Source organism: Zootoca vivipara, chromosome 12 (genome assembly GCF_963506605.1).
Source record: "Zootoca vivipara chromosome 12, rZooViv1.1, whole genome shotgun sequence".
NCBI lineage: Eukaryota > Metazoa > Chordata > Lepidosauria > Squamata > Lacertidae > Zootoca > Zootoca vivipara.
The window spans coordinates 44,975,677-45,002,507 of record NC_083287.1 but is presented as its reverse complement, the minus strand read 5'-3'; the positions used below and the strand labels follow the sequence as shown (position 1 = coordinate 45,002,507).

Sequence of the window (26,831 nt, the reverse complement as noted above, 5' to 3'; positions counted from 1 at the left end):
CATGGCTTCTTTAATGAAGGGGTGGATGGAATTGACTGCAATGACCTTCATTCTGCCCTAGACTGAACAGTGGTTCACTTCTGTCTCGTGATCTAGTCAGAGCCCATAGCAGTTAACATATTGCACAGCCTGAGTCTACAGCGCAATGCCAGTTTGTTCCAGATAATTTAGCAAGCCCCCTCTGAATATGCATTGGATACCTCCTGCCTTCTCTGAAAAATCGTCTGTCAAGCTCGAAACATATGCATATGAGATAATGGTCTATATTTGATACACAATTTGCTGCCTTTGTACTTTTGCAAGCTGAAGTAAAAACTACGTAGGAGACAAAACACCTGGGATTGGATTAGAATCCAAAGTTTTGCCTGCAGAATTTAGGAGCGTCATGAGTTTTGGAGCATCATGACAATACCACAGCTATTAAACGATTTGGAAAAAACCCCCCATAAATATAAAATTTGTGAGATTAGACCTACAATGCATTACTGCACTGTAGCATGATTTCAGCTTCAGACATTCTTAGTTATCCAGAATGGATTTACCCCAATAAATATACTTTTCTATCATTGGCAACTAGCATTTTTGTTTATCCACGTTTTTTCTCAACTCAGCCTGCAACAGGACATGGGTTGGTTCCATTGTGTATTGGAATGTTGCGTTGGGAACATTTTTTTTGACTGGAAAGTGGGGTACAAAATAATTAATTAATTGAGGTAAGGTAGGACGCGGGTGGCGCTGTGGTCTAAACCACAGAGCCTAGGGCTTGCCGATCAGAAGGTCAGCGGTTCGAATCCCTGAGAGGGGGTGAGCTCCCATTGTTCGGTCCCTGCTCCTGCCAACCTAGCAATTCGAAAGCACATCAAAGTGCAAGTAGATAAATAGGTACTGCTCCAGCCGGAAGGTAAACGGCGTTTCCGTGTGCTGCTCTGGTTCGCCAGAAGCGGCTTTGTCATGCTGGCCACATGACCTGGAAGCTGTATGCCGGATCCCTCAGCCAGTAAAGTGAGATGAGCGCTGCAACCCCAGAGTCGTCCGCGACTGGACCTAATGGTCAGGGGTCCCTTTACCTTTATCTTTAGGATGGAATTATGCTGCCTATGTAATTATTATACATGTTTGAGTGCCAGGATTATCAAGAACAGGGCCTTTTTTGTGATGGCCCCTAGCTCCCAGGACCCACATCTATGTTAACTTTTTATAAGCAAGCAAATGCTCCTTTATCTTGGGGATTTATTTAGAACTTGAAGAAGGCAAAGGCCGTTTCTGTGGTTTATCTTTGTGCAGCTCTTAAGGTGTTTCCAAATTTGTTGACATAGTACATTGTGCATTTAAATGTATTATGTATTGGGGCTCTTTGAGCTGAAAAGTGGGTTATAAGTTACGTTAATAAATGTAGTAACAACTAACAATAGTACATAGCAGTAGATTCAGTGCTACCATTCTAAAATCTAAAATCTAAAATCATGTTGTATAGCAGAGAAGTCCAACTTTGCATACCGAGTGGGCTGCAAGAATTCTTTGATGCGGAACCCATGAACAATGAATGAGCATTGCCTTGTTACACTGCAGGTGAGGACAAGGCCAAAATTTGATGTCCGCCCCCCCAAGCCCTTGTACTTCCTGCCCAAAGCCAGCTAAGCGAGATGTTTGGGGAAGGAGGCCTCTCACCGCCTTCCCAAAGTTTCCCTACCTAGGCTTTGGGAAGGAGACAGAAGGACTCTAGGACCCCGTCAGAGCCTTGTGCCTCTTTCCCAAAGCCCAGCGCCTTGCTTACCGGGCTTTGGGAAAGCAACATAAGCGCTGTGGGAGAGACGCGAAACATTGCCAAGGGCCACCCATAAAGGCCCTGAGGGCCACAAGCGGCCTGAGAGCTGCACTTTTGACCTCTCTGCTGTAGAGAATTGAGAAAAGTTAAGCTCAAGGCCACATTGCAACCAGGCAAAAACACCTGAGAAGGATGCAAAGCGGGACTGGTGAGCTGCATGGCTTGGGGAGAGGGCATGTGGCTTGAAGAGAGCTCTGAGGGCCAGATTCAAAGGCTTGGAGGACCACATTTGTCCTCTGGGCCTGAGGTCCCTAGGTGCTGCACAGCACAAAGTCTCAGAGCAACCATTTCAATATAAGAAGTTTGAACCACTGAATTCAAATACTGTAAAGACCTCAAATACAAATGCAAAAACCACCTCCTGTCCCTAGTGGCCACTGTTTCATCTTCCACTAGAATAAGGGAATCATAGAGTTGTAGAGTTGGAAGGGGTCACCACGAAAATAACCTAGTCCAACTCCCTGCAGTTCAGGAATCTTTTGCCCAACATGGGGATCAAACCCATGATCCTGAGACTGAGAGTCTCGTGCTCTACCAGCTGAGCAATCCCTCAGGACCTAGGAAAATAATAATTCCCAAACAAATTATAAGGTTGCAAACCCCATAGCTGCCAAGTTTTCCCTTTTCTCGCGAGGAAGCCTATTCAGCATAAGGGAATTTCCCTTAAAAAAAGGGAGAACATGGCAGCTATGAAACCAGCATGAAAGAAAGTTTACGCTTACCTCTCGTCATGACAATTCCTGCAAGGGATTTGTGACGTGCATAGATGGCAGCAAAATTATCTGTCACCTCTTGAAACTTCTGCGTAATCATTTGATAGAGGGAATCAGCGAATTCCTGAAAAGACACAAGGAGAAGCCATTCTTTCACTCTGCTGGACTCGAGCAATGGTCTGCAACTGTCAATAAAATAACTTCATTGCCACCTTTCTCCTTTGTCATTGCACAACAAGCACAATGGCACCACTTTAAACCTCATTGTGAAATTAATCTTATTGCTTACACACACACCCACACTCTCTTTTTCTACCATAGTTACACCAACCACCATTAGAGACTAGCATAGATGTTGCCTGGCTTGTTATTGGTAAGAGTTCAGGCTTGTTAAGAGTTACACTGCTTATTACTAGAAGTTCAAGATCTGCCAGCCAGAGACAAACTTAGATGAAAGGTGCTTCTGAGCACCTTCTAAAGCAAGGAATATGTTTTCAGTACCACATCTCACAGCCCTTTCATGCAACAGTCCTCTCTGGCTTAGCTTCCTTAGTTTCCAACAGCCTAATTTAGGTGGGATGAGTGCAGAGGAAAGAAACGCTGTGGTGCACCTGTTGCAGCAAAACGGGATGCCTTCATCTCCCCCACCTGCAATAAAACATCTCTCTCCTGTATCAGTCTCTACAGCAGGCATCCCCAAACTTCGGCCCTCCAGATGTTTTGGACTACAATTCCCACAATCCCTGACCACTGGTCCTCTTAGCTAGGGATCATGGGAGTTGTAGGCCAAAACATCTGGAGGGCCAAAGTTTGGGGATGCCTGCTCTACAGCCTCAGCAGGTGTGCTGGCAGAACTAAGAGTTTGTTCCTTTCAATCCAGTCTTTGGATCATTTGTGAACTTGCAAATGCTACACATCCTGCTCTGTACACGAAGCCTCTCTTTTGCTCAGCCTAAGTTCCACCGAGAGAAGAACCTGGCCCAGGACCTGCCTGAAATTTGTTGGCGGAATGGGCTAAGCAAGAAAAGGAGCCCCCTCCTCTAAATGAAACCCTGTAAGTAAACATTTCATGCTGCGAGAACACCTCTGCCTTCTGCTCAGACAGAAAGGAGCAAAATCAGAACACGCTTCCACCCGAGTGCTTTGTCTCGAAAGATTTGTTCACATCCTGCCTGCCATATGGTTCTGGAGAAGCTATAATAATAAGTGCTCATTAATTATTAAGCTTTGCTGTAAATAAATACAGAAAAAGCTGTCTCGGTGTAACAGTACATGGATCAAGCTGTCCCAGCACAGATGTAAGTCATGCGTATGTGCTCTGCTGTTGACATCTTTCCTCGCTTCCTGCTCCGAGTCTTCCTTTTAAAGTGAATGTTATCATTGTGTCTCTCAGCACCCAGAGACACCCTCTTTCCTAGCGCGCGCGCACACACACACACACAGCCTTTCAAAACATGTGGCCACAAGCCTGAGACTGTAACTGAATTTGACCAGATGCTGCGGCCCATCCTAGCCATCTAACGCGTCTCATTCACACATTACATTACTTTATTTATTTATTTACAGTATTATTGATGATGGTGGTGGAAAGGTGGGATACGCATTAAACGAATATGCAATTGATAACGGTGGGAGTGAGGTTTAGAGACAGTGGCCTGATTTGGGCCTAATGCTAAACCAGGCATAGGCCAACTCGGCCCTCCATATGTTTTTGGGACCACAACTCCCATGATCCCTAGCTAACAGGACCAGTGGTCAGGGATGATGGGAACTGTAGTCCCAAAAACATCTGGAGGGCCGAGTTTGCCTACGCCTGTGCTAAACCGTCATTATGTAAAGGAGAGGATTGGAAACACACACTTCTTATTTTTAAGTAAGTATACGTAGCTTATTGTTATGCTTGAAGAGGAAGCCCTGTGGTCTGTATTAGATGATGGCTTATTGAAACAAGCCAGGAACAAACTGTGGTGTCAGATGTTCTAACCACAGTTCCTCATGTCTGGATGTAAACTATGGATAGTTAAAAACTGGAAGTTTAGAGGAGTGGGAAGGCTCCAAAACTTGAGCAGGCTTTTTCATGCAATGCTATCCTATGATGTGGTGTTACATTCAAATCAGGCCAGCGGCTGACCTAAGGTAATGCAGGCACAGTTAAGGCAAGATTTCAAGCAGGGCCTCACCCTCTTAGACACTAGGAAACATCTGATCAAGACTGTACAACCACCAGGCCAGGTGCAGATCATCGTAAGCTAAATAAACCACCATGCACCATGTACAATAAGCAAGTGTGTTAGAGAAAGGACATTCTAGAGCAAATATCTCTGGATGGCTTAAGCATGTGAGCTGACTGTGGCAACCAAAGAAAGTTCCTGATCTGATAGTAAATTTCCCAACACCATAATGAGGCAGTCAAATTAAAAACCCATTCCTTGAGGGAAACTGTAGTTGCCATTTCTAATTGTCTGGAGATGGGAATGATTCAGTTCAACAAAAATCAGTATGAATAGCTGATTTTTATCATCTTCAGTTAAAGCACAGTATTGAAAAGAAGAATGTTTCAATAACTTTTATTATTATTATTATTATTATTATTATAAAAAGGATCAAACCATAATGTTAATCTCTCCCAGCCTTACAATCTGGTCCATCTTTGTTTCTGTGGTGCCCTTCATGTCAACATCCCTGGGCGTTTCACACTCATTAGGAGTTAATTAGCTCTGAGGCGCGTAGGCCTCCTAGAAGAACCGCTCCTAAAATGTTAAGAGGGAACAAACGTATATTTAACATTGGCTTTAGAAATCTCACTAGCCACAGTTTCCTTTGCCTCATTTGGCAGAAAATCCTAAAGCAAGCAAGCAAGCACAAGAGACCCAAGTTGAGGCAAAACAGCAAATTGGCTCGAGGTAGAGAGAAACAATAAAAGGACTTGGCTTTTGCTGAACTCAAAAGACTGACTAGGGACTTTGAAGAACACTAAATCCATTACATGAGAAGTTAGCAGAAATGAGTCGAGTGGTTATTAAAGAGAAAGAAAAACACCATGACGCAGAAAATGTAGCAGTCTTGCGATGCTTTGCACATGCTTCCACTGACCCCGCACCCAGTGCGCTCCCACCACTGGTTTGGATTGGAAAGTGGTAGACACACAGCGTTTGTCACAATCTGCATCTATCCTGCTGTTTCTTAGGAAATAATTTTGATGCATTTCCCCCAAAACCAGCTTTGACTGAAATTGGGGAAAAGAATGACCTTGGGCTCATCCTTTTATCCTGTGCCTAGAATGTACAGGTCTGATAGATTCCCCCCTTGCCCCATTCCTTTTCCCAGGGAAAACCCACTATTTAGCTTTAAATCGGAACAAAACAGCAATTTGCTGAAAACCTGACTTACGGTTTTCCCAGGGAGGGGATAATCCCCTTGTGTTTTAAGTTTGAATTGTGAGCCCCATAGAACGCTAACCGCTATTAACAACATAACTTAGGCCACAGAAGGTTGTGTAGCAAGAGATGTTGTTGCTCAAGTTGTCCATGCTCGTTTCAGAAAGGTTTTGGGGCTCTGAGCCTTTGATTCCATTCTTATGGAAGTATGTTAGCCTGTGAAAGAAGGAAAGAAGGAACATAGAAACATGGAGAAGGTTTCATGCAACCACTCCTGCATGTTCTGAGGTCCTTCAATCCTTCCCTAGAACTGCTGTCATGCTTGCTCATAGCTAGCTTATGAGGAAAACCAATAGTGATAGAAGAGTTTCCCCGCTTCCTAGACCAAGTTGTCTGAGGGTACCTGACAGCTAGACCTGCCCTGAGACTTCACAGATCCTTCAAGCTTTGTCGTATCGTGATGCTGTGTTTGATCAGGGAATTAATGTGTGGGAAGCAAGCCAATTCAGTCAAAAGAATGCCTGAACACCTACTAACAAAAAAATGGGGGTTAAAGTGCCATGTTGGCTTCCCCTGATCTAGTTCACAGTTTATTAACTCAGCAACTCGACAAAGGTAATTCAAAGCTTTGCCTAGAGATGCCAGAGTTTGAACCTGGAACCTCGGCATGCTCTGCCACAGGGCTTGGGCCCTTTCTTTTGAGTTTGTTGGATCCAACGGGGCTCTTCTGACATTCTTGTCCTTGATGGACATATGAAAACACCCCCAATTATTCATGCAGGAAACAAATGGTCAAGTTGCCAACTCTCAATGCTAGGACACCAGCAAGAAAGAACTTTTTATTCATTTCTCAGCACTTTCCCCCCTCAAATGGTATAAATAAATGAAATGGATTCAGGCTTGCAATGGCAGTCTGCAGGGGGATATTGACATTCAACAGGAATGGTAAGGATATTAAAATCAATAGATTGTAAAGGAAGAAAGTCTTTAGTAAACATTTTTCTACTGAAACCCTGTCTTTGGGCTTATTGGGCTCAAATATTAGAAAGGTTAGATTTGCATATGGGTGGGATGAAATCTTTCGCTAAACAGGCACCATCAAGAGCACCATTGGTTATCGCCACCCCAGCACTTCATTTTTCAGTAAATTGTTGACATTTGGAGGCAAATGTTGAGCATAGTAAAATTATATGAATATCTTCCGTTGGTAATAAGGGATTTACGCCTACATGCCCAAAATAAAACAAAAACCTCCCTCTTTGCAGGAACCAAGAAAGAAAAATCTGTGGGGTATTCTTTTTTAAATACCTCAGAAGTTCAATACAGACCATGAGTTAATCATGCTACAAGATTTCCTGGATCTCTGGGCCATTAAATATAACTCTCACTGCTTAGTGTGATCCTCATGCAGACTCTTGCCAATGGGAAAACAGGAACCCTGTGCTGAATTATTTCTCTCTCCCTCTTGATGTATAGCCTGTGTGATATTCTTCACCCACAGAGTATTCTGGGTCCCCTCTTAGGCCCACTGCCCCAACTCATCATAGGTCAGAGTTGAGGGTGGTCTTTCTCTTCCTTCTCCCTCCTACCAATACAAAATAACCATACCCTGGAGCTCTCTTCCAGCTTTGCTCTGTCCTCTTCCACCTCTCTTTCTCTGTGGTTTACAAAGCAGAAACAACCCCCTCCTCTGCCTTTGTTCTTCCAACCCCAGTTGCATACACACCGCCCATTTTGGTTCTGGCCCATCTACCTTCTGGCATGTGGCCCCTTCCAGTTTGCCCATGAAGGAATGTGGGCCTCAGGCTAAAATAATTTCTGCACAACTGTGGTAAACAGTCATATTATTTACCCTCATGTTGTTTACTGGAGAATTAAGCACACAAATAACATGCAAAACACATCAAGCATTCTCCTCCCACTGATGTAAAGTGGGACATTAAGTCCACCTAATGTTCACCTCAGGAAAAGAATTTTTTTGGGGGGCTTATCTTGGTTCTCCCAGTGAGCACATAGCTGAGTGTTATGTAAGCCCCAAAACTGGAAGCACAAGTGAGTCAGACTTCCTCAGTCGACATTTCCATGGTTACCTATAAAGAGGAGAGGGTCATAGATGTCCCTCATGGAGGGACACACAAGTTGGCTGCCTATCAGGTGTCAACACGTCTTCTTACAGTGGAGATGTATGTCTTTCCTCTTCAGACTTCACCCCAGAAGATGATGCACACAACTCATCTGCTCTTGTTATTTTGATGCTTTTTGTACCCAGGCTGTGAATCCACCCTCAGAGCAGGAGCCATTAAAGGTCTCTTTATCTGCCTTCCAAACTGTTGCTATTTTTGCCTCCGAGATCTTTAGAAGGAGGAAAAGCTATTTAAGGCAGTCTGTGCATCATTCAGAACGTGTTCATGTTACTTGAATAGAAATCTATAGTACCAGCATGCGTTAAAATGCACTGCGCTGAATGTTTTTAAGTGCTACCAGGTAGTAGTGCTGTTTTACTTAATTTTGAAAAATCCCAACAAGATCTAAACACGATTGTTCAATGCCTCCCTTTAAATGGAATACACTGGATGTTTGTTGTTGTTTAGTCGTTTAGTCGTTTAGTCGTGTCCGACTCTTCGTGACCCCATGGACCATAGCACGCCAGGCACTCCTGTCTTCCACTGCCTCCCGCAGTTTGGTCAAACTCATGTTCGTAGCTTCGAGAACACTGTCCAACCATCTTGTCCTCTGTCGTCCCCTTCTCCTAGTGCCCTCAATCTTTCCCAACATCAGGGTCTTTTCCAAGGATTCTTCTCTTCTCATGAGGTGGCCAAAGTATTGGAGCCTCAGCTTCACGATCTGTCCTTCCAGGGAGCACTCAGGGCTGATTTCCTTAAGAATGGATAGGTTTGATCTTCTAGCAGTCCATGGGACTCTCAAGAGTCTCCTCCAGCACCATAATTCAAAGGCATCAATTCTTCGACGATCAGCCTTCTTTATGGTCCAGCTCTCACTTCCATACATCACTACTGGGAAAACCATAGCTTTAACTATACGGACCTTTGTCGGCAAAGTGATGTCTCTGCTTTTTAAGATGCTGTCTAGGTTTGTCATTGCTTTTCTCCCAAGAAGCAGGCGTCTTTTAATTTCGTGACTGCTGTCACCATCTGCAGTGATCAAGGAGCCCAAGAAAGTAAAATCTCTCACTGCCTCCATTTCTTCCCCTTCTATTTGCCAGGAGGTGATGGGACCAGTGGCCATGATCTTGGTTTTTTTTGATGTTGAGCTTCAGACCATATTTTGCGCTCTCCTCTTTCACCCTCATTAAAAGGTTCTTTAATTCCTCCTCACTTTCTGCCATCAAGGTTGTGTCATCTGCATATCTGAGGTTGTTGATATTTCTTCCGGCAATCTTAATTCCGGCTTGGGATTCATCTAGTCCAGCCTTTCGCATGATGAATTCTGCATATAAGTTAAATAAGCAGGGAGACAATATACAACCTTGTCGTACTCCTTTCCCAATTTTGAACCAATCAGTTGTTCCATATCCAGTTCTAACTGTAGCTTCTTGTCCCACATAGAGATTTCTCAGGAGACAGATGAGGTGATCAGGCACTCCCATTTCTTTAAGAACTTGCCATAGTTTGCTGTGGTCGACACAGTCAAAGGCTTTTGCATAGTCAATGAAGCAGAAGTAGACGTTTTTCTGGAACTCTCTAACTTTCTCCATAATCCAGCGCATGTTTGCTATTTGGTCTCTGGTTCCTCTGCCCTTTCGAAATCCAGCTTGCACTTCTGGGAGTTCTCGGTCCACATACTGCCTAAGCCTGCCTTGTAGAATTTTAAGCATAACCTTGCTAGCGTGTGAAATGAGCGCAATTGTGCGGTAGTTAGAGCATTCTTTGGAATTGGGATGTAGACTGATCTTTTCCAATCCTCTGGCCATTGCTGAGTTTTCCAAACTTGCTGGCATATTGGGTGTAGCACCTTAACAGCATCATCTTTTAAAATTTTAAATAGTTCAGCTGGAATATCATCACTTCCACTGGCCTTGTTATTAGCAATGCTTTCTAAGGCCCATTTGACTTCACTCTCCAAGATGTCTGGCTCAAGGTCAGCAACCACACTACCTGGGGTGTATGAGACCTCCATATCTTTCTGGTATAATTCCTCTGTGTATTCTTGCCACCTCTTCTTGATGTCTTCTGCTTCTGTTAGGTCCTTACCACTTTTGTCCTTGATTATGGTAATCTTTGTACGAAATGTTCCTTTCATATCTCCAATTTTCTTGAACAGATCTCTGGTTTTCCCCATTCTATTGTTTTCCTCTATTTCTTTGCATTGCTCATTTAAGAAGACCCTCTTGTCTCTCCTTGCTGTTTTTTGGAAATCTGCATTCAGTTTCCTGTATCTTTCCCTATCTCCCTTGCATTTTGCTTGCCTCCTCTCCTCCGCTATTTGTAAGGCCTCGTTGGATAGCCATTTTGCTTTCTTGCATTTCCTTTTCCTTGGGATGGTTTTCGTTGCTGCCTCCTGTATAATGTTACGAGCCTCCATCCATAGTTCTTCAGGCACTCTGTCCACCAAATCTAAATCCTTAAACCTGTTCCTCACTTCCACTGTGTATTCATAAGGGATTTGATTCAGATTGTATCTTACTGGCCCAGTGGTTTTTCCTACTTTCTTCAGTTTAAGCTGGAATTTTGCTATAAGAAGCTGATGATCTGAGTTACAGTCAGCTCCAGGTCTTGTTTTTGCTGACTGTATAGAGCTTCTCCATCTTTGGCTGCAGAGAATATAATCAATCTGATTTCGATGCTGCCCATTTGGTGATATCCATGTGTAGAGTCGTCTCTTGTGTTGTTGGAAGAGAGTGTTTGTGATGACCAGCTTGTTCTCTTGACAGAACTCTATTAGCCTTTGCCCTGCTTCATTTTGAACTCCAAGGCCAAACTTGCCAGTTGTTCCTTTTATCTCTTGATTCCCTACTTTAGCATTCCAATCCCCTGTAATGAGAAGAACATCCTTCTTTGGTGTCATTTCTAGAAGTTGTTGTAGGTCTTCATAGAATTGGTCAATTTCACTTTCTTCAGCACCGGTAGTTGGTGCATAAACTTGGATTACTGTGATGTTAAAAGGTCTGCCTTGGATTCGTATCGAGATCATTCTGTCATTTTTGAGATTGCATCCCATTACAGCTTTTGCCACTCTTTTGTTGACTATGAGGGCCACTCCATTTCTGCTACAGGATTCTTGCCCACAGTAGTAGATATGATAGTCACCCGAACTGAATTCGCCCATTCCCTTCCATTTTAGTTCACTGATGCCCAGGATGTCGATATTTATTCTTGTCATCTCATTTTTGACCACATCCAGCTTACCTCCACTCATGGTTCTTACATTCCAGGTTCCTATGCAATATTTTTCTTTACAGCATCGGACTTTCCTTTCGCTTCCAGGCATATCCGCAACTGAGCGTCCTTTCGGCTTTGGCCCAGCCGATTCATCAGCTCTGAATCTACTTGTACTTGTCCTCCGCTCTTCCTCAGTAGCATGTTGGACGCCTTCCGACCTGAGGGGCTCATCTTCCAGCGTCATAACTTTTATATGCCTGTTGTCTTTGTCCATGGAGTTTTCTTGGCAGGGATACTGGAGTGGCTTGCCAGTTCCTTCTCCAGGTGGATCACGTTTAGTCAAAACTCTCCACTATGACCTGTCCATCTTGGGTGGCCCTGCATGGCATAGCTCATAGCTTCTCTGAGTTATTCAAGCCCCTTCGCCACGACAAGGCATTGATCCATGAAGGGGACACTGGATGTTACTAGTTGCTAAAAATCCTCACGAGGATTACAGGTGTTGGAGAATTCCAACGGAAACAGAATTTGGAGCTGAAATTGCCAAGATTCGCCTATTTGCAGCGTGTGCAAACAGAATGGAAATCAATCCAAGAAATACAATTCTCACCATTTGCATTGTGTTTACTTTGCATTGAAATGAAATGAATGAGGGTAGAACACCATAACGACAACGCAAGATACGTAATTTAGCCACAGTGGGCAGTGAGATGAATAATGTAGCTTTGGAGTTCAGAAGGAATTACTGGATGGTAGACATGTGCCCAGGTGGCGCTGTGGGCTAAACCACTGAGCCTAGGGCTTGCTGATCAGAAGGTCGGCGGTTCGAATCCCTGTGACGGGGTGAGCTCCCGTTGCTTGGTCCCAGCTCCTGCCAACCTAGCAGTTCGAAAGCACATCAAAATGCAAGTAGATAATTAGGAACCGCTATAGCGGGAAGGTAAACGGCGTTTCCATGTGCTGCTCTGGTTTGCCAGAAGCGGCTTTGTCATGCTGGCCACATGACCCGGAAGCTATACGCCGGCCTCCTCGGCCAAGAATGCGAGATGAGCGCGCAACCCCAGAGTCGGTCACGACTGGACCTAATGGTCAGGGGTCCCTTTACCTTTACCTAGACATGTGCTGTACTTCAATAGGAAAACAAACAAACACATTGCTAGCTTTTTTGCTTTTATAGGCTAAAGAGTGCACACAGCAATGGCAGAATACTTCAGGAAAGAGTAACTAGAACAATTTCAAATGTGCCCATTTTAAGTCCTGGACTTTAAAGAATAAATCACCAAAGGAGGGCAGAGACTGTGCATATCTTGGTTTGGTTCACTAAGGTTGCAGTCATGTGCGGAACCTGTTGCCCTCTAGATTTTTTTTCTTTCTGCTAGACTACAGCTCCCACCAGCATTGACCATTGGCCATGTTGGCTGGGGCTGATGGGAGCTGGAGCCCAACAACATCTGGAGGGCCACAGGGCCCACAACCCTGCTATGCCTACTTACCTACGAGTTAAGAAAGGTATAGTAGGTCATTCTAGGCAGACATGCATAGGATTGCCTAGAAAGTTACGGAATTCTCTTTATAGAGATGCTCAGTTGGCCCCCCCTCTCTCAAGCTCCCTAAGACCCTTTTAGTCCACTTTTACAGCTTCTAGTGTGGACTGAAGTTCTCGCTCCCATTCTTCTTTGCTGTGTTGTCTCGGTGGCCCTATTAAGGCTGGACTTTGAAGCCAACATCTGGGGCCCTGCAGCTCGTCCTACTCAAACAGTGCCAGCAAGTGAGTAGCAGATGACGTACCCTCCAATATTCCTCAGGTGAAAACAGGGACATTTCTCACTCCTCCCAATTGACCCTCCTTGAACTCCCCCTGCAGACCATTTCCACCACCAACACACCAACGGACCCAGCACACATGCCCTCCACTGTCCTGAGAAAACCCCTTAATCCCGATTTTATTTTATTGTATTGTATTCTTTAGTAGATTTACAAGAAGAAAAACATGCACCTGACAGTAAGAGCTGTTTGGCAGTGGAATTTGCTACCAAGGAGTGTGGTGGAGTCTCCTTCTTTGGAGGTCTTTAAGCAGAGGCTTGGCAGGCATATGTCAAGAATGCTTTGATGGTGTTTCCTGCTTGGCAGGGGGTTGGACTGGATGGCCCTTGTGGTCTCTTCCAACTCTATGATTCTATGATTCTAAATACATCTTGGAAAGGGACAAGATTAGATGCAGGTGCACAAAGTATTTTTTTCTTAAACCAAGACTCCGCTCCACTTTCCCTTTCTTCCTGTCCAGGGCAGCTCCGTCTGTCCCTCACTGGCTGCAGCCTCTCTGCCTCTTCGCCTGCTCTCCAGCAGCTGCTACGAGGGGCCCCAGAGAGGAGGCCGGCAGCGGCAGCCAAGGAGAGGCAACGGGCAGCCACCTTGCTCCCAAGAGGCTCCCTTGCAGCCACCATTGCCGCTTGGGACAAGCGCTTTTAATACAATAGAGAAAGGAAAGTCAGCAGAAAGGAGATGATGATGATGATGATGAAGAAAACACACTCCAAACGCCCCAGCTTTTCTAAAGACTCGCACTTTGTTTTCTTTATTTTGTGCCTGGGTTTAATTAGAAACTTTAGCTTCACATTAATGCGTTCATGTGAGGATGTTAACAGACGAGCCCTTCCATTTGAGGTTGATTCATTGCTGTTTGTACGGTCTTCTTGCTTTAAAAAAGATGCAAACAAACAAGCCCCATTTCAATGAATCGAGAGAAAACAAGCATTTCAATAGCAGTTGTTCCCTCAAGGAATCGTGGATCGCTGGGATAGGTTGCTGATTTTTTCCTCTTTCCTCTTTTCTTTTTGCCAATTCTGACTCCAGTTTTGCACGTGGTTGCTTAGGTAATGAAGAATCTAAATGCCAATTTTGCAGAATCACGCCCCGAAGATGATCCTGGACCTGCCAGCAAGTGCCTGCCTCTCCCCTCCTCACTCCCAAAAGCAACTGAATGGCTTCCTTTGCTCCTTCATTTTACTGATCCCTAACCCAAAATCTTGTCCCTACAGGGAAAAAAAAAACAAGGCTGGCTGTGAGTACTGAATAATTCAAAACAAAACAACGGAGGCTTTTTTCTTTTCTTTTCAATTTGCGGTGTTACGGCTGCGTTAGGACAGGCCTCAGGTGCCAAGCTGTTGTACTACTACAGAAATTAAATTAGCACGACTGGGTTTTCTTTAACTAGATAAAAGCTCTATAAAGCCACCGGCACCTGGGAATGGCTAACTCTTGGAAAAGCCTTTTATGCGCTATAAAAATATATATAAAATTAGATTTTCAATTCATATTACAAGCCCGATCTCGGTAATAAAAATCAATGCTTCGTCTGGTCTGAGAAACATCTCAGTTTCTTTATTTCTCTATCTCACCACATGCATCCAAATGAATGGCTTCCTCACAGTGAATCACTACAGTAGTAGCACCTTCCCGTCACAATGCCAGTGACTGGCTGAGGTCCAAAGTCACTTGTACAGTGGTACCTCTACTTACGAATTTAATGCGTTCCGAACGCACATTTGTAAGTCGAAAAAAATTGTAAGTCGAATCCCATAGGAATGCATTGGGAGAAAAAATTCGTAAGTAGAAGCAACCCTATCTAAAAATTCGTAAGTAGAAAAAATCCTATCTAAACCGCATCCAAGATGGCGGGCGGAGCTTCATTCGTAAGTCGAAACATTTGTAAGTAGAGTTATTTGTAAGTAGAGGTACCACTGTATACCTTTCCTAAGCAAAACTGGACCCAGAATTTTCCCACAAACACCAGTATAAACACAAAACACTTGTGGGCTTAGGGTTATCACTACTAAGGTGTTTCGGCTATTTCACAACACTGTATCGTCTGTGTCATGCGTTGGGGGGAACTGCAGTGCAAGGTGTTCAAAATACTTCAAAACTATTGTTCCCATTCTACAGGTGGGAGGGTAGAGGCTTCAAGAGTGTGGCTCATCCACAACCAACCAGTTATTCAATAGAGTGGCTAACCAGTGTGTTCTGAACATATGCTTTGCTGAATTTGGCTACAGACATGGTTATAATCTCCTTCCGCAATTCTATATGTATGAAAATGTAGAAATATTTATTTACCCAGTGCTTTTTAAAAAAGAAAGAAAGAAGAAGCCTCCCTTGTTCTCTTATAATGGCACTCACCTGAGAGGTGCCAGAACTGAGTTCTGGCTTTTTAAAAAGCCCTGTTTTTGCCTGATTTTAATAATTTATTATGTTTCCAGAATAAAGGTGTACATGACATTGAAACGTGATTCTTTGGTTTCTTGAAAACCTTGTTAGCCTCCACAACATATTTTATTTCTTCCAGGTATTACTAACAAAAATCAAAACTTCTTTCCTCAGCTATAAGGACTATAAAGTGTGGGAGCCAGTGTAGTGTTGTGGTTAAGAGCAGTAGACTCGTAATCTGGGGAACTGGGTTCGCGTCTCCACTCCTCCACATGCAGCTGCTGGGTGACCTTGGGCTAGTCACACTTCTTTGAAGTCTCTCAGCCCCACTCACCTCACAGAGTGTTTGTTGTGGGGGAGGAAGGGAAAGGAGAATGTTAGCCGCTTTGAGACTCCTTCGGGTAGTGATAAAGCGGGATATCAAATCCAAACTACTACCCTTCTTCTTCTTCTTCTTCTTCTTCTTCTTCTTCTTCTTCTTCTTCTTCTTCTTCTTCTTCTTCTTCTTCTTCTCCTTCTTCTTTCATAATAATGGAAACCAATATTCCCAGGAAGCTGTAAATTCCTCATTTGGGCTACTTGTATTCTGTGGTTGTATGTGGGTTGTATTCTGTGGTTGTATTCTGTTTTTCTATGCATGACCCTTGCTATAATGCTTAGTGAGAATTCAGAATGTTCAAGTGTGCCAATATACGTAGTATTTTTTTATTTTCTATACTGTTTTTTCTTTTCTTTTAATAACAAAAACCCTCTGTCTCTTCAGGGAAAAAGCAAGCGGTGTTTTAACATCTGGCTCTTTTCATATATCACTTGGGTCTTCAGAATGTGTTTTTAAGGCAATTTTGGGATCATAGCTCACTTGCCAAGATGAATGTAACCCAAAGGGCACTCAAATGAATTACATCCACTAACTTGCAGTATCCCATTTGGCCCAAAGTGCTCCACGGTGAGGAATTACTTCTGTCACACTGACGTGCTCTTCATTTTCTTCATACTACAAAACCACAACCCCAGTCCCACTTTTTTTTGTTGCTTAAAAAGCACACATTTGTTTCAGCTCCATAACATTCAGAGGGTCCATCTGCACTAAATACCGAAAGCTGTATTATGCCACTTTAAACAGGCCTACCCCAAAGAATTATGGGAAGTGTAGTTTTTTAAGGGGGCAGAATTACAGTCCCCAGAGTTTCCCCTCTCCAATATAAATGGCACTAAATCAGCCTCAGCTCCAAATAATCTTCTGTTTATTAGCATTTTCTGATTATTATCTTTCGCGAAGCAACTTTTTTGCTTTCCAGGTGAGCTTTCTAACCCATGTCCCAAGAGGGTTCTAGGACTGAAGACAAACCCTCAACACAAATTGAAGCCCGGCAAGCTTCTGATAAAAGCCCAGACTTCTTTACTTTTGTTTATACTCCACTACCTTTGACAAACCGTCCTCTGGAGATTTATATCTCCTTTCTTACTGTCTTTCAACTGTTTGTCAATATATTAAGCATTGCAACTGAAGAAAAAAACAAAACAAAACAAAACCCACCAAAACGCCCCCCCCCCTGACATCAACCTTGGAAGATGTACTGCGTGGAGATTTCTCTCTTCACTTCCCCCTCCCCACCCATCGCTCCCAATGTGATAAAATCTTGCCTAAAACCATGTCCAACCTTTTCGACAGCATAGTCCAGATGGCTTTGCAGCCTGTACAACAGACTTCTACTCGCTGATGCCTCTCTAAAAGTGTCAGCAGGGTGTTGTCTTCCAAGGGCTTGGAAATGCACAACAAAAGGCAACTGGGGGTGGATGTGGGGGGGAGAGAGAGAGAGAAGAGAAAGACAAGAGACAGAGCAAGGAAAAAAGAACCCAAAGCAAACTTCGTTCTTTGCAGACAGTCAACCGCAGGAATGTACAGACCACGGATCTGAAGGAGAGTTCAGAGGTGATAATGGGTGACAGCTCAATGCAAGGAAGCCAACAAACATGTCATCTGAACAGGGTCCCCCCCCCCCCCCGGGGATGGGGGAAGCCATCACTGAAAGATATGGCAGGGATGGGTTACTCACCTGCTAACCTTTTTACTGATTTTCCCCAGAATACCCCTTTAAAGGTACTCTGCCCTCTTGGGCTTATGTGTACTCTATGCTGTAAGAAATCATCCACATCCTACACAAAGGTAACCCAATGAGAGATGATGACCTTTGAAAGCCATTGATGGCCTGGGGACCAAGGGGACCTTGGAGAGGCCTCTCTCTTTATTAGGGTGGTCAGGTGCAAAAGAGGACAGGGCTCCAGCATCTTTGAGCATATTTATGAGTTGTGTAGAAGAGGTGTGTAGAAGAGGACGCAGGTGGCGCTGTGGGTTAAACCACAGAGCCTAGAGCTTGCCGATCAGAAGGTCGGCGGTTTGAATCCCCGCGATGGGGTGAGCTCCCGTTGCTCGGTCCCAGCTCCTGCCAACCTAGCAGTTCGAAAGCACGTCAAAGTGCAAGTAGATAAATAGGTACCACTACAGCAGGAAGGTAAACAGTGTTTCTGTGCGCTGCTCTGGTTCACCAGAAGCAGCTTTGTCATGCTGGCCACATGACCTGGAAGCTGTACGCCGGCTCCCTCGGCCAATAATGCGAGATGAGCGCCGCAACCCCAGAGTCGGTCACGATTGGACCTAATGGTCAGGGGTCCATTACCTTTAGAAGAGGTCATGCGCTAGGGTGGGGGAGAAATTTGATTGAGTTTGCCTGTAAAGGTGATTTGTAGACCAAAACATCTGGAGGGCCGCAGTTTGGGGAAGCCTGCTCTAGACAGCCGGAAAAGAGGAGGTATTTGGTATTGTGATTTCAGCTGTTCCGGCTGCATTTGATATACCTTTTAGTCCCCACCATTTTCCAGGGTGAAAAAGCCATAGTCAGGTGTTGTGAACCTAGACTGGCAGAGTGTAGTGTGTGTGTGTGTGTGTAGGTGGTGTTTGCCTGTGGGCTTGCCATCTGAGACCCTTCTCTATATCCCCCTTCCCCGAGAAGTTTGGAGGGAAACAACACAAGAATGGGTCTTTTCTGTGGTGGCTCCCCATCTGTGGAATGCTCTCCCCAGAGAGGCTTGCCAGGTGCTGGGCGAAAACACTGATAGAACACACAGTTTGTCCACAGAAGGTTCAAACCCCCCACATTTCACTTGAAATAATAGGGAGCAGACGATGTTTGCCTGGGACCCTAGAGAGCTGCTGCCAGCCAGAGTAGACAATTCTGAGTTACAAATAGTCTGACCTGCTGTTGAGGCTTCTTCTTATCTTGCTGTATACATGGCTCTTGTGAGATACATCTGGCAACAACAGCGGCAGCAAAACGCCGCGTGCATTCCATTAGGCGTAATGAAATGTATAAATAAAAACACATATAACAACTATCTAGCACTTTCAGCATAATTAAGTGAATAAATAAAATTCATATTAAGGGCCTGGCACACTCAATTGCTGTTAGGCTGCAGTGTTGGCAACAAGTCTAGAGAAATTTTCAATGGAAGTATGGTGGCGGGGCGGGGGGCTGAGAAGGCTGATGAAGCCCCCAAGAAAAGCCCCCTTTGAACTCTTCATGTCTTGCTGCTATTGACCAGCTCACTACTGTCTGGTAAGATTGTGACAGGCCACGTCTTAGACTCTGTCAGGCAATTAATCAGAAGGCTACGTTTTGCAGGTGTTTTGTGTTTCCTTTAAACGTGCCAGGTGTGTGTGCCTGTGTGTCAGAGTGCACCATCAAGATTACCTCAGGAACAAGTGGGGACCATCTTTCTCTGGGAATGGGGCAGAGGGAGAGAAACCTGGTCAGATCTGTTCCTCCCTCCCTCCGTCCTGCTGCTCTATCTGAGGTCTCCTCCTCCTTCCCTGGTGGCACCAGGGAGCTTCTCAAGGGACATCTTGCCCCAAGGAGAGAAGATGTCTGATTTTTTTTAAATGTCCCTTCTCCCTATGGCTTGTTTTTGCTGTTTCATTTCTATATTTTTCTTATCGTTTGACTTTTATTTATTTATACATACCCCGCCCATCTGGCTGGGTTTTCCCCATCACTCTGGGCGGCTTCCAACAAACATTAAAATACATCAAATATCACAGATTAAAAACTTCCCTAAACAGGGCTGCCTTTAGGTATTTTCTAAATGTCAGGTAGTTGTTTATCTCTCTGACCTCTGGTGGGAGGGTGTTCCACAGGGCGGGTGCCACTACCGAGAAGGCCCTCTGCCTGGTTCCCTGTAGCTTTGCTTCTCGCGGAGAGGGAACCGCCAGAAGGCCCTCAGCGCTGGATCTCAGTGTCCGGGCAGAACGATGGGGGTGGAGACGCTCCTTCAGGTATACAGGACCGAGGCCGTTTAGGGCTTTAAAGGTCAGCACCAACACTTAAGCACCTCACCCACCTCCCAAAGTCTCTCCTTTGACTTCTATAGTTTTTGAGTGCGCTGCATTTTATCTCTGCTAATAGTTTAGATTTTCAAGTTTTTAATCGCCTTTGATGCATTCGCAAGCTGCTTCCCAGTTTTTATTGGTTTGACATTTTTGTTGTCGCTGTCAGCTGCTCTGAGGGTTGTTTCTGTGAGAAAGGTGGCATATGCATTTAAATGTAAACAAACAAACAAAATGTGTTTTTGCCAAATTGTTTGGCCGGTTATCTGAGCAAGGAAAGCTGTTATTGTAGTAGCAAAGCAGATCTAATCTGAATTTTTCTTCTTGGGGGAACTGCTAGTTATCAGAATGCATTTCCCATGTGCCTCTGTGTTGACTAATTACCTTCTAACGGGCTTCTGAATTATCCTCTTAGTGCTTTTTAGTGCTAGTCAACAACTTTAAATTCTCATTGCATTTTTGGAGGTCCACAGTGATTTTAATACAGTTTGGTGTTTTAAAAAACTCCACCACACTCCTTTATCTTACTCTTCAATAAAGTGCACATTAAGGAAATATCAACATACTTTTTCACCGCATTACCTTTCCTCCCCCCCCCCTCCGTGTGTGTATCATGGAAACTGAATCTCAAAGCAGTGCTTTCCATTCATGTTTCACCTCCTAAGACTTGTCATGTTCTTTCTCTCCCATGGCCCATCTCTGGATGAGCTTACAGTTTGAACAGATGAGGCATTTCCCTCAGCTTCTAGCTCTAGAGAGGATGCTGACTGCTGAGGGAGCAGACACCACTAGTCATGTATTGTGAAGGCTCCCTTACACCGAGTTTGAACATCCATATAGCTCAGTATTGTCTGCACTGACTGGCAGAGACTATCCAGGGTGTTAAACTGGGGACAATCCAAGCTGCACCTGGAGAAGCCGGGGATCGAACCTGTGACCTTCGTCACACAAAGCAGATGTGCTGCCACTGAGCTATGGCCTGTCCCCCTGAACAGGAGGGTTGTCAAGACCTTGGTGGGTTGCCATTCATGGCTGATGAGATGTATTTGGCTCAGTGAGCTACAAGTCCTGTAGATCTGATCTACATTGCTGCTGCCTCTTTCCCGCATCTCATCAGGACCAGTTTCAGGTTCGACTACGCCCCGCCACATAACAGGAGCAAACATGGTTCCTGCAGTCCCTGGACCTGATGAAGTGGCTTTGCACTACAAGCTGCAAGGGAAAGAAACTGCTACAGTCCCTAGGGCCACAATACGTTCAAATGCGGAATTGACATCTGGTGGGAATTTCTGAAAGGCATTGGTCCTGGATGTTAGGCAAGTCATTAAATGTTGTGGGTTTTCCTTTAAAAAAAGCTCAACTTTTGTGGTGTCCTGGCTTTTACTTTTTGAAATATGGCAATATAACAACAACAACAACAACAACAACAACAACAACAACAACTTATTATTTATACCCCACCCATCTGGCTGGGTTTCCCCAGCCACTCTGGGCGGCTTCCAACAGAAAAATAAAACACAATAATCTATTAAACATTAAAAGCCTCCCTGAACAGGGCTGCCTTCAGATGCCTTCTAAAAGTCTGGTAGTTTTTTTCCTCTTTGACATCTGTTGGGAGGGTGTTCCACAGGGCAGGCGCCACCACCGAGAAGGCCCTCTGCCTAGTTCCCTGCAACTTGGCATCTCGCAATGAGGGAACCGCCAGAAGGCCCTTGGTGCTGGACCTCAGTGTCCAGGCAGAATGATGGAGGTGCAACCCTAACAGGCGCCATCTAATCTGCTTTGATGATTAATTCCCAAAGCCAGATATAGAAATCAGGGACTAAATCACACATGCCTTTGCATCACTGAGTTCCACGTCATTTGATGAAGTGTGCAGGCAAAGGGTGGGTTCTGGAAGCCAGCTGCCTATATGTGGGCGTAGGAAACTGCCCGACACCCCTGGCCCATTTAGGTCTCCAGGATTTAACCCATCGCTCTCTGGAGATGCCGGCAATTGAATCAGAGACCGTTTGCATGAAAATCAGGCACTCCGAGTGCTGCACTATGACCCTTATGGCTATTGGCAAGCATCCCTCTCTCTATCTCTCACCCACTTTCTCTCAGTTTTAGTGCCTTGCTTCCTGTAGAAGGATAGCAACAATACTGGCTTATGGATCAGTGCCTGCCAGAGCATATCTGGAAGAGGCGGCAAGAAAGATAAGAGGGAACAGATAAGAAGCAAAGGAGATGACCCCTAGCTGCAGAGCTTGTGGCAAGAGCCAAGCCCCAGGGTAGTTGCTGTAAGGATTATTAAGGTATCTCAAGGGCTTCGCTTCCTGGAAAAAAAAGAAAACGCAGAGAGCACCAACTGCTTCAGTTGTTTGTTTGAGGTAAGGTCATATGAAAGCGCCGTCTGTGGTGTTGGATCTGCAATGGTTGCTTCTGTCTTGCAACTTATCTCTTGACAACCACTGCATTCCCTATGGGAGATATTACTGGAGAGATTTCTGCTCCCTTGTGAAATTTGTAATCAGAGGCCTGCATGTTCCACTTCAAATCCTGTATGCGGAATGCTGATCATTTCAGGATTTCATTCTCTTACTTGAAACAGATTTTCTGGGGTCTAGAGTGCAGGATTGCTGCATGCTGCCATATGGCTATTAGTATATATCTATGTATATTTCTCCTGAATGTAGGGCTCTGTGGTGCACCGTTTTTCCCCAGCTGCATGCAAATAATCTCCAGCCTCGCCTGTCATTGCCACTCAGGATCGGCAGAGAAGGTGTGTCTGGGGGGATCAGAAGGAATTAAAATAATTAATTAGTTGTAGGGATGAGCAAAATGAGTTGCAGTTCCTCATTTGCTCAGTTCCTCAGTTGCTGATCTCAAGAGGCTTCTCAAGAGGCCGTAAGTGAGGCATTTGAAAAATAGAAAGGGCACTGCAAAAATGGACTTTTATTTATTTTAACAACTGTTCCTTTTTGCTTTGATGGCATCTTCATCATCTATTCATTAAGGTTTATTGCTGCTGCCGATCACCAGAGTATTGCAATGGTTCCTCATAAAATAAATGGATTAAACGGATGCTTTTGGGGGAAAGGCATATAATCTTTTCTGTCATAGACACACGGAAAGAAACATACACATTCACACATTCATACATGTAGCTGGTTTTCAGTATTTTATCTCTTTGTCACTCCCTTAATAGCCCGTGTTTTTGCTATTGGTGCATCTCATCATCTAAGACAGGCATCCCCAAACTCGGCCCTCCAGATGTTTTGGGACTACAACTCCCATGATCCCTAGCTAACAGGACCAGTGGTCAGGGATGATGGGAATTGTAGTCCCAAAACATCTGGAGGGCCGAGTTTGGGGATGCCTGATCTAAGAAGTCAATGGAGGAATATGCAGATTAAGGGGAGGGGGTTTGTGGATAGCCCAGTTCTCAATGGCTCCCATTGACTCCCATTGAATTCCGTGAGGCAAAGTAAGTTCTGCTGCTATCTAGGGCCCAGCTGAGAATGGTGGTGGTGGTGGTGGGGCGGATGGAACTGAGAGCTGGCTGTACATGCAGTTAGCCCCCTGTGACTGCAGACTGGGCTGTACTAGTCAAGCAACTAGTGGGATATGTTATTTATATGGAGGCTCTCCAAGCCAAAAAGGCAAGTAGGAAATAAGTAACACATTAAAAAAAAAAGAAAAATAAGCCAGCCCTTCACCACAAGGTTCTAGGGCAGGTTACAGGAATCTAAAAATGTAGTAATGAAATACTACAACAGGGTGGGTCCTATATATACAATCTGAGGTTCAGAATTCTGCCACTTCAGAACCCAAAGCATCATCCTTCTCATGTCTTAGGGTAGGGGTAAATGACAAGCTTAGCTCCACTCTGGTGGGATCTCTGAGTGTGCTCTTTCACCTTCCTGTGATATGGGTAAAATGTGTCATTACAGTGGGGACAAGGCACACTGCTTGTCAACTATGTTCACACAGGTAACATTCATACCATATATTTAAAGCACAATGATGCCTCTTTCGGCTCACGGCTTCCTCCCAAAAAATTCTAGGAGCTGTTCTTTGTCCAGGGTGCTGAAAGTTGTTTGGAGACCCCCTATTCAGAGAGATGCAGTTCCCAGAGTTTCCTGTGAAGAGGGAATGACTGCTAAACCACTGTGGAAGTTGTAGCTCTGCAAGGGGAGTAGGGGGTCTCTCAGCACCCCGAACAAACTACACTTCCCAGAATTCTTGGGACTGCTTATAGTATGAATATGGCCTTAGAGAGAACCTCTGAAGTTGGGAGGTTGCATCCATTTGCGCATAGCCCACCCATTGGTGCACATGGCATGTTCAAGAAGAACACCATGGTTGCAGCTGAGAAAGTCACCCCACACTCTGAATGCCTGCCTCTCTCCTGCTCCTAGCCATGGCAAACTCCATGCACAACAACTGCAACAACAACAACAACAACAACAACAACAACAACAACAACAACAACAGCTCTCACCTGCTGAGAGTCGGAGGGTCCTGCTCCTGCCTCTCTCCACCAGGCCTAGGGTGGGGCCTGACAAACTACAAAAAGACGCCTACTGCCCAGCAGAGAGTACTGTTTACATTTTTTTAAACTGCTTTTTAATTGTGTTTTTTATTTTTTTAAACACTTTTTGTGTGTGTTGTTTGACTGTTTCTGTTTATATTTTGATTATGTATTTTGTGTTTTTATGTTGTAATTTTATCTTGTGATAAAACCGCCCTGAGACCTGCAGGTATAGGGTGGCATATAGATTTAATAAATACCCTCCTCCTCCTCCTATGTCCCATCTTCTTTTCCATGCTGGGCTGCTACGAACACACACACACACACACACACACACACACACACACACACACTGCATACATAATGATGATTTCTGCATTCATTTACTGCAGCTCTGGGCACAGAGCATGGCTGAGTGAGTGCAAAGCATAGCGGGTGTCATTTCTGGCATGGCCAATGTTTCAAAAGCCTCCCAGCAAGCCATATATCATGTTATATTGATATGGTTCCACAAGGCTGCCACATCTGACATTTGATGTATTGCTTTAGGTGCTCCTTGTTATTATTATTTCCCATATATATATATATATATATATATATATATATATATATATATATATATAATATCACACCTCTAAACAGTCAATGAGGAATCAAAGGAAATATCAGCCTGCAAAGCACAGATCTGACACTTGCCAAGCTAACAAAGGCAGTTCAAGAGCACAACATTGTGCTCCAAGAGATCAGAATGTCAGCCTGTGACAATTCTGACAGTCTTGTTTTTTTGAAACTGCAAAACTGATGAATGCAGCACCGGATGGAAGTGGTGATTCTTAACCCTTCTCCCACCCGCCAATTTCACTTTGCAAATTAACTCCCCAGCAGTTTTATACCCCCTGCTACCAAATAGCTGAATTCCAGAACTGCAAGTTAGTCCATCAGAGAGGAAAGCAGAGCATTTGCAGGTGAGAATGGGCAGACATGGGAAGGGTTAAGCAACATCCCCCTTTCCCCTGTTGGCTGGGCCTTGCCGATTTCCCCAGCCTCCGTATTCTCAGAAGCTGACTGGACTGGAAACTGACTTGTACTTCAACACTGATGGCAGGGCAGCATTCTTCCCTGGACCAGAGGCAGTAGGCTAGTTTAGGGGGACCAAGAGAAGGCATGATGTGCATACACTGTGGGGGAACTGGGCTGAGGAGCTCAACAGCATCTGCCACCTGAGTTTATCCTCACTTTATCTAATGGTAGGGCCTCTCTTTTGTGTACTGTGGGTGGGAAAATGATCAGGAGATGCTTGGGCTGCTTAATCTTCCAACCAGCAACAAATGGAAAGGTACAGGCATGAGCAGGGAGGGGGTAGGGAAGGTAGGCACCCCCCAAACAAGCAGCTTGCCCCCCACTTGCCCTCTGTTGCTGGATTCCTGCCATTAATACAGACTGCTATTTTTCTTTCAGAGTTCTGAACGTGGGACATGGCTTGCTCACTTAGAAATACACTTTGTTCCTTCTGTGCCCGCCCCTGATTTTTTTTCCGGGGGGGGGGTGCCACCACTTGCTACAGGGGAAATCTGTGGCTTGCACTCTGGTAACCCTTCTTCACTCCCCTCCCTCTAACATTTCGAGTATTTATTTCTTGTTCTTATGGATGCTTACTTAGAGGTAAACCTAGGTCTGTTCCTCAAGGCTTTTTATTGCTTTAAAAAAATAGTATTGCTTATTGACTTGAACACTGTTCTAATCTATTTTCAAAGAAAGGCAGAGTGGGAACTGAAAACGCAAAAATTAAAAGTAACACTCAAATCAGCTCAACATCTTGGTTGCCAACTTTTTTCTGTCCCTGCTCCTATGCCTTTAACAGCAGCTGCACTACCAGAAATTAAGAAGGTGAAATGTTTCTCAATCACTTATCTGTGTGCACCGAAGGAGTTCACTTACTGTGTGTCATTACAGGAGCAGAGCCAGCTAAAGAGTTGACAACTCTCTGTATAAACTCTGGAAGTATTTCATTCTTTGAAGGGCTTTTACATCACAATTACTTTTTATTGTTGCCATTGATAAAAAAATAAATGGAGAAATAATTTTGGATGACTTACATAAGCATCCAAGGAATCAATAACTGGATCGTAAAAAGATTTAGAATTTCTCAACTCTATTCATTTTCAGGCTCCCCCCCTCACATCTTTAAATAGCATCTCCATAGCATTAGATCCCCCTCCTCCCCCAAAAGTCAAATATGGAGCATTAAGGGTATAATTACCATTTTAATTATAACTCAATCATCCTATCTACTTTGCATAGAAATTAAAACTTTTATGTCAGGATTTCTGAGTACACAGAAATGTTCAGGAGCAATTAATGCCAAGGATTTTACAGTATAAATGAACTTTACTTTAGAGCTTTTAATTTTCAGCTTCAGCCAGGATTCATTAAAAAAAAGATTTGCATCTTACATCTTAAAAGTGAAAATATTTTTA

The 26,831-nt window shown here is 44.3% G+C and overlaps 1 protein-coding gene across 1 annotated transcript in view; it reads right to left on the bottom strand.

Moving 5' to 3' along the window:
• The window catches only part of ADARB2 (adenosine deaminase RNA specific B2 (inactive)), a 119,030-nt gene that overhangs the window by 59,831 nt on the left and 32,368 nt on the right, over positions 1–26,831 (bottom strand). The window contains exon 3 of the mRNA XM_060280896.1: positions 2,548–2,662. Coding sequence (XP_060136879.1) covers positions 2,548–2,662 — 115 coding nt within the window. The remainder of the gene's footprint in view (positions 1–2,547; positions 2,663–26,831) is intronic.